Source organism: Triplophysa dalaica, chromosome 20 (assembly GCF_015846415.1).
Source record: "Triplophysa dalaica isolate WHDGS20190420 chromosome 20, ASM1584641v1, whole genome shotgun sequence".
NCBI classification, from domain to species: Eukaryota; Metazoa; Chordata; class Actinopteri; order Cypriniformes; family Nemacheilidae; genus Triplophysa; species Triplophysa dalaica.
Window position 1 is genome coordinate 11,550,563 of NC_079561.1, and position 8,859 is coordinate 11,559,421.

Below are 8,859 nucleotides of genomic sequence, written 5' to 3' on the forward strand. Positions count from 1 at the left end.
AACACCTGACTTTCAGAAAATGAGGAATAAGCCCTGATTCAGTCCTTTCTGAGCATCTATGATTAAATACCGAAACTGCATCATGGCGTAAACACATAGGAAGGTCAGCAGTTATATTCTGCTATATCATGAAAATGCAAATTCGAGGCAAATCAGATTGCACATGTTGGGTTGTGCGCAAGCGTTATGTCAATGAAAGGATCATAAAAGAAATTGTTATTTTCAAAGACTTGAAGAGTAATCATAGAGCCGTGTGCATTCGTATTTGGTATGGGTGATTCATGTCTTGCAGTGGCATTCATTCGGGTGGCATGCCTCTTTTCGCATGACAGTATTAATAGCATAGCACTACAGAATGATGAGGTTTGCATTATTCACAGATAAATCCTCACGAAAAGTGAGAAAGAGTCATGATGCTAAGCAGGACGGTGCTTTGGAGCATTTAAGGTGAGAACTGGATGTGTGTATTCAAATTGTCCTCCTCCTCCTCGACTCTGAAGACATTCTCTGCAGTATTTGAAGGTCATGCAACTGGGCCACATTAGATCTTAGTCAAGCTTTTTCAAAGACACATTGATTTATGAAACACAAAGTATTGACGGTACTGTATGATCATTTGGTTTTATGCTTATTTTTTTGTGAAAAAAACGTTAAATTATTTCTCACACTGCTCAAGTAATTTGGCACCCAAACAGAAATACATTTATCGACTCACCCATGTTGACTTCTCTGGGAATCAAACCTGCTATATAGGTAATGTTTAAAAATTGTGAGATCTCTCCAGTTTTGCTTGCATTTCTGCATGTATTATGACAATTTGCACCGAATGGGACCCTTTTCTGTCCATATTATATGTGTAAAATACATTAATATTAACTTTAAAATACACTTTATTATTAAGCAAACTTCCCTGAACATTAAACTGACTGTAAATTTAAAATATAAAACATGAAAATAACTGCCTGAAAAATTAGCATTCGTTATGTTCCCCCACTCTCATTAATTATACCTTCCCATGCAATATAAAGGTTAAATCCTTAAAATGTCTTTGCATTTTTGTGTAATTCCATATATTTAATCTATGCTTTCATTTTCTTCATAAAAATATATTATAAAATATAAAAAATTATACAATAATATTTTAGATATATTACACATTTGCAGTCGTGTCCGCAGGATTTTTGTTAAGACATCCTCACCTCTGTAAACTTTAAAATGTTCCACAAGACATAATTAAAGCAGAAAGTTTCATCATGCTGGTCTTCTGAAGGCCATGTGAAGAAAAACAGTGTATTTTTTCATTTTCTTAAAATTTTAGCAATGACTGGAGAGGGTGAATCTCAACATACAGTCCTATTACCTATTATTTCTTGGAAGTTACTTATTAAAACATTTTTTCAAATCGCTACAATTTCATTAATGGTGTTATTAACATGCTCACCATGTGGCTATATTTCTTGTAATTTTATGCTAAAAACTGTTATATCCAGTCCTCATACATCTTCCGTTTAAAAAAGAAGTAAAACATAAAAAGCTTTCTGAGATTAACCAATAGACATGTTGAATGGTAAAACGTGTGATTTGAGATTCAGTGTTGAAAATTAGAATAAAGTTTGATTTTGACATGTTTCATTCAGCAAATGACATGAACCTGACCCAAACACAAAATTCAGGAATGACATACAGTCACTTAAGTTAACAGCCATATGCAAGACTGAGAGAATGTGGAGATGCATGAAAGTTGTGTAAAAAAATCATAATATTTTCATTTTTTAACTAATCCTAAAATACACGTAAAACATTAGTATTGTGGTGTTTTAACATAAATAATGTGCAATATTCCAGATCTCCAGTCATTGCATATTTTTGGTATGTTGACCGCTTTCAATTTTTTGCAAATAAATGCAAATTAAAACAACATATCCGTTTGGGAGAAATGTTGTTAGTTCACAGAACGAAACAAAAATGATAATTTTACTTAAACACAAACTATAAATAGTAAATTCTGAAAAAAATAAAAATGAATAATTTTGTGGTGTTCTCAACACTTTATTGTGTCTACATCTTCTAGAAGAAGGATAGGCTAGCACTTTAATAGTTCACTAAGAAAATAAAGTTTTAATAGAAATCTGTGTCCCGTAACCATTTCGTAAACTGTAGCCACAAGGTGTATATTTTGAATACAGTACCACACATTGTTAAGCTCTATCAATGAATTTGATCTATGATCACAATACATCACTGCCTCCTGTCCCATATTGTTAAAATGCACTTTTAAGCCTGATGCAACAAGGATTGCACCATAACAAGAACCTCTGTCACGGCTATGATGTGGTGATAAAGGCTTCCAGACATAAACAGATAGACACACATACAAATGGGACCACGGAAAGTAACCAACGCCACTCAAAAATGACAAGGAGACAATCACATTTATGACTATCGGTTTATACAGCAACGTCAATGACGACATCACAGCCTGACGACACAACTGATAGATGTAGCATTACTAGCACACACCCCCTTCCCACACACTCCTTGGCCGACGGGGGGCATGTCGAGCACTTATGTGGAGTTAAGAGTCTTACATGTAGCAGCAAAAACAGCACATGAACATAGACGTCCATCTTCTTTTGGAAAATAGATACTGAAGGCAGAAAAGGCAAGTGGTGTGCTGGGGCTGTCTAGCCAGGGGGGAATCAGGGCCCGGATGCTCAAGGGCGGGGTTTTCAAGGCACCTCCTCCTGTAAATTTGGAGGAGAAGGGAACAGTCCACAAGCCCCTACGTTTGGCAAGCTGGGGTCAACACAGGCAAACCGGCCCCCAGAGATTTAACTCCTTTAAAGCTTCAACGATCTTGTGTCTCCTTTTCTCATTTCTGTGGGTGAACAAAAACACATGAAAAACTATATAACAGCCATGATACTATGGTGGTTGCCAAGGAGTTCCTATCTGACAAAGTTTTATGATTAAACTGTGTTGAGGTGTTTCAGTCAATCCTGAAGAATACTGAACCTCCCCTTGCACATTATTTCCTCAAGATTGTTTAAATGCCCTACAATCTGAAAATAGACCTCGCTTGCCCTGAATGAGGTCCAAGAGACGAAGACTTTCATTTAGGTCTGTCATGCAACATGGAGGCTTTAAAAAGCAGAAATGCCTCTGAGGCCAAAATAGTCAAAAGGGACAGTATAGGATACATGCAGTGATGCAGGGAAAATGAGTTTCAATTACAAGCAGCTACTCTAGCAGAAGACAGGAGGTGTTTGTGGATGCAGCCGTGCAGAACAACTCTCTAATGCTCCCTAAGAAACCCAGCCTGTCCTAGATTCCCACAGTGACGTGTGCAATGTGGCAGAAGATCAGATGGATAGCTGTTAGCAAGTCTCTCTGCATTTAAATGTATCATTGTTTTACCGTCACATCTGGGTTATGCATATGCGTGACAATCACAAATTGTCTTATTTAAAGTAAGTGTATCTGATATTACTGTATACAATTTTATATACATTTAGTATGTCACGATTTACAACTCAAAAGTAAACTAAAGATAAGTGCATATAAAAGGAATGTGGGTAGTTGACAAATAAACCGTAAATGTGCACTACATGGTGTGGTAGCAAAAGATTAGTTAAACAAACTAACAATGAAGATGAATCTCTTTTATTTCTATTTTATATAAATGTTAATAATTTAAAATATTATGTATTATTAAAAGTTTGTTTTCTAAATAGGACACATGGACGGTATTATTGTCAACATAAATGACTAAAAGATTTCAGTACGAAGGGCCAGTTCCTTAATAGCTTCGTGATAACACTTTTAACAGCTTTAGCAGATTGCTTCATATAAGACTAATAAACAAGCGCAGGAAACTGTACCTGTTTTGCACGGTGTCGTAAACAAACTTTGAGCATCTTTATTTCTTATCCATATGGCGCTGGTATCATTCCAGATACTAATGCTATGCTAGCTGGCACCACCTAATACTACAGTTCTTTATGTATGTGAGGGATATGGATAACTAAATAAATACTTTCGTTGTTCCAATTTTATTTAAAAATTGGACAATTTAATGGAAAGGGCCATTAAAGGGTTCACCCAAAAATGATTTCATCTTGTCATTCCAAACTTTATTTCTTCTGCAGAACACAATAATCCTATGCAGAAATAATCCTATGCAGGTCTTGAACAACATGAGCCACAAGAGGGCAGCACTGCCCCACAGTCACTTTTTAAATCAATGTCACCTCAAGGTGAGTATAGGCGTGGCAGCTAAATGTATCGCAGCCTATTTATTGAAACCCATAAGAATAAAAGTTAGAAATATTCAAAACTGGATTATCTGAGCTTTCACAATAGTTGCAAAAGCAAACCATTTTGCATTTTATGACAAGGCTGCATCCACAGAGACACTTTGCATCCACAGAAACTTTCTATATGGCAAAATGTGTTCCTTGCAATAAAAATGTGTTCCACAGACTATTAAAAAAGTCTGTTATTCAAAAGAACACTTTTAGCGCTGTTCCTTTTTTCAAGAGCTTATTTGATTTTTACAATCAATAATGCATATTTAATTAAACAATGACAAAATACTTAGGTGTGGTGTGTGATTTACCTGTTTATAACAAGTTGAGATGTCCATCCTATATGGGACTAGAGATGGCAGATATACTCAAAGCATTTGGCGTAGGCAGAGCAGCTTCTTGCGAATGAACAGTGTATCGGCAGGCGGTTGTGATTCAACACTCATTAATGTTTTACTTTGTGCCAGTTAGACAGTGTTTTTGTTTGACAGTTCAGTGATTAAACATGTATTGCACTTTATCCCAGAGTGGGACTTAATAGTTGGGAACTTCCAGCAGCTAACAGTTTCTTAATATGGATAGTGTAGTTGTGGTCCTGTGGTTTCAGTTAGATTCCATTATGGTGGCAGGCCGTATTAGCTAATTTGGGCATGATCTTCCAGACTTGACACTATTCTGGAGGTTAACTGTGGAAACCAAAAAGGATGCCATAGCAACAATAGCGGGATCGCATCGTCGCTATGGAGACTGCATCACTCCGACGTGATTAGAAGTATCCAGTCGAAAGCGCTTTCAGTCTCTCATCGTTCCCCACCCTCTGTCCGTTATAGGTGCACAAAAAGAAATGAATGAATGGAGATGTGTGCTCGAATTATATTTCAGGTAGAAGCTCTTATATTTCCAAGTCTGCGCGAATAGCAGAACAAATGTGCACTAATAGCATCTTATGCGTCTTTCCCCCCTCATGATATAGAACATCTTAACGTGAGAAAAACACATAATAGAACCGCACGAAGTCTTTGTAGGATAGGCCTATTCCAACAAGTGCTATGTTATCCGAACGACGTTTGACCACATTGTAAGAAAATATGCAATATCTTTAACTAACCTACCTCTTTCATTTTAGCGCACAGCCAATGACAATATAGGATATGCAATAAATAAGCAATGAGCACATTCGAATATCAATTAAGTCGAAGTATTATTTAACGTACTGCCTATATGAATGACTGTACCCTAAAAGGCAAAAATGTCTTTATTCTCACATGGAAAAAGTTTATGAAAACGTGCGTAAAACACGTGTAATAATTCCCTTTCGATCGTATAAAGCGACTCACTCAGCACTTGACCGTCAAGACTTTAACCTACAGCGGTGCCTTTACGCACATCACGATTATTGGTACGCTTGGAAAGCTGTCGTGGTTCTAAACCATAAAAAAGTCTACACGTCTGTGAACATCTTTTTAATGTTTACGCAGTTCTGGTTGTTCGGAGCGGGGAAGTTTGGCTGCTTGAAGGTGCCCTCCTCAATGACCATGTACTCCGACTTGCTGAGAGACGACGTGCTTCGCGTCTTCTTGAGCTCCTCGGAGGAGGACAAAGGCTGACAGCTGCCAATGTGCAAGTACTGAGCCTGCTCCTCTCCCTCAGTTTCTCGGTGGTAAAAATAGTTAAAATTGGACACTATAACAGGCACAGGTAAAGCGATGGTTAACACGCCCGCAATCGCACACAGGGAGCCAACGATTTTGCCTCCTATAGTGACTGGATGCATGTCGCCGTATCCCACGGTCGTCATGGTTACCACCGCCCACCAGAACGCATCGGGGATGCTGCTGAAGCCCGAGTCAGGATCGTCTGCCTCGGCGAAGTAGACGGCGCTCGAGAACAATATAACCCCGATGAAGAGAAAGAATATGAGCAACCCCAGCTCTCTCATGCTGGCTTTAAGCGTTTGCCCCAAAATCTGGAGACCTTTAGAGTGCCGCGATAGTTTAAAAATCCGAAACACACGGACTAATCTGATGACCCGGAGAATGGCCAAGGACATCGCCTGCTGGCCGTTACCTTGCCTTTCCGCCAGTTCTGTTCCCAGTGTGATGAAATAGGGTATGATGGCCACGATGTCAATGATGTTCATTATGTTTTTGGAGAACGTGGCTTTGCTCGGGCACGCGGAGAATCGTACGAGCAGTTCGAACGAAAACCAAATGATACAAAGCGTCTCGACCACGAAAAAGGGGTCCGAGAAGGGACTCGTGAGGTAAGGGAGAGTTCCGTTTAAAAGGGGAGCGACAGTCGTGGGGTCTTTGTCGTCCCTAAACTCGGGTAACGTTTCCAAACAAAAGATCACGATAGATATTAAAATGACCATGACTGAGACGATTGCGATACCCCTGGCTGGACCAGAGGTCTCTGGATACTCGAAGAGCAACCACACCTGTCGCTGGAATTCGTTTGTGGGTAACGGGCGCTCTTCCTCTTTTATAAAGCCTTCATCCTCTCTGAATTTCTCCATGGCTTCCTCGCCAAGTTCATAGAAGCGTATCTCTTCGGAGAAGATGTCAATGGGAACGTTAACAGGTCTCCGTATCCGCCCCCCTGACTGGTAGTAATATAAGATGGCATCGAAGCTGGGGCGATTTCTGTCAAAGAAATACTCGTTTCGTAAGGGGTCGAAGTAGCGCATTCTCTTCTTGGGGTCTCCGAGTAAAGTCTCGGGGAACTGAGAAAGGGTTTTGAGTTGTGTCTCGAAACGCAAGCCTGATATGTTGACGACAACTCTCTCGCAACACTCGTGGTCCAGCTCGTAGCGCTCGAGAGAGTGATGCCCGGGCAGCGCCGCCGACTCCTCCTGCATGTTGTCACACGCAACAATTGTCATGATGCCCTGCTCGTTCTCGGTGTAGCCGTGGTTCACGAGGTTGTTGCCCCGGTGCTTGGTTGAGGATGGAGGAGGAGAGTGGAGGAGGCTGAGGTGGTCGTCCATACATCTGTTGCTTAGGTTGGAGGGGCAGTAGAAGCCGCGCCTCCTCCGCGAGCTCCAGTCAACCACAGCCCCCCGTCGCTGCCGCGCGTCCTCTCGCTTTCTCCTCTTTCTCTTGAATCGCTACTTTCTCGCTCCAGTCTTCCCGCTCACGCCGCGCGTCCTCTGGTTTATAAACATGCCAATTCCCGCCCACAGCGCGCAGACGCTCGTCGCACATCTGCGCTTCGCCCAATCGAAAACCCGACAGACATAAACATGAACCTCAGACGCGCGCGCGTCACTGATGCCCAACAATGTTTGTGCCAACATTCATCCCTTGCAAAACACAAACCACGGATTTACTTGACTAACCATAACTATAGTCATACAATCAAAGTGATCACAAATTTACCTAATAACCATTAACCATGATATTTGGTGTGTTGTAAAAACATGTTAAGTGTCCAATCAGCAACTAATGAATAAATAATGTAAAAAAATGCTGTGATGCTTCAGCTGTATCTGACAAGCCTTGAATACAGTCTGAGAAAAAAATTGTGCTTGAATCACGAATGTCAATGAGAGGTGGCATGTGCATCTGCCCACACTCTGAAGATTAAAGGACATGCACTCATTGACATTTAGAGGGCTGCAAGGTCTTCATCTTTATGCAAACTCCATGTTGAATGCTCACCTTGTTAAAATAGTTCATTTGGGAAATACAGGATCATGGTTATTTGTTTAGGCAGGTGTGTCGGGTGTTCATGTTTACATTTTCTGTTTTTGAATTGTGCTATTGATTTTGTCGTCACTTGGCACGAAGACATCATTCATTTTGAGACAAACCGAGAAAGGAGAAACAGACATCATCTTCCTATCTTCCTATCTTCCTATCTATCTATCTATCTATCTATCTATCTATCTATCTATCTATCTATCTATCTATCTATCTATCTATCTATCTATCTATCTATCTATCTATCTACACAAAATTACATTGATAATTATATTTAATTCTGGGGAGGAAACACAAACTAGTTTTAAATAGTTTAAATAATTGTTGACACAACAGGACAGATCATGGAAAAAGATATGCTTATGATATAACTGTGAATGATGAGCACAAGGAAGGCGAATACTTTTAAAATAGAAATATTTCAGTTTTTCTCAGTCGCTTTGGAGCATTTCTCACATCACTATTTACAGCTGCACAACAGTTAATACATTTCTCAAAACAATTATTTCAAACTGCAAAACCTAGTTGATAACCTGCATAAGCGTGTCACTTGCTCAAAATGGATAGCTCATTCCTCAAAAGCAAGTATTCATGTCAATGAAAGTGTCAGTGTCATCAAGATAAAAAAGTCCTGACACCACTGTTTATAAACAAGATAGTCAAATGGCTTGGTCATGTTTTCATTCTGACAATTTACTCTGTAAACGTTTTCCAATGCAAAAAATGTCAGATTTGTGTGACACTTCCTGAAAATGCTCAAGACAGCACTATATACTATTTGCACAGCCATTTGAAAACCACAGTTTTAGACATTACTGTATTTAGTGAGGTATCTGAGTACAATACGC

The 8,859-nt window shown here is 39.7% G+C and overlaps 1 protein-coding gene across 1 annotated transcript; it reads right to left on the reverse strand.

Moving 5' to 3' along the window:
- Nucleotides 1-2,154: 2,154 nt before the first annotated feature.
- LOC130409688 (potassium voltage-gated channel subfamily A member 3) lies at nt 2,155-7,421 on the reverse strand. Its single transcript, XM_056733824.1, has 2 exons — nt 4,619-7,421; nt 2,155-2,878 (listed from the first exon to the last, which is right to left on the reverse strand). Exon 1 carries the CDS (start codon nt 7,294-7,296, stop codon nt 5,749-5,751), a length of 1,548 nt encoding a protein of 515 aa, XP_056589802.1. The 5' UTR covers nt 7,297-7,421; the 3' UTR covers nt 2,155-2,878; nt 4,619-5,748.
- Nucleotides 7,422-8,859: the final 1,438 nt, after the last annotated feature.

Coding starts and splice junctions, on each gene's coding strand:
- LOC130409688 (XM_056733824.1), bottom strand. CDS start 7,296: ATGGACGACCACCTCAGCCTCCTCCACTCTCCTCCTCCATCCTCAACC.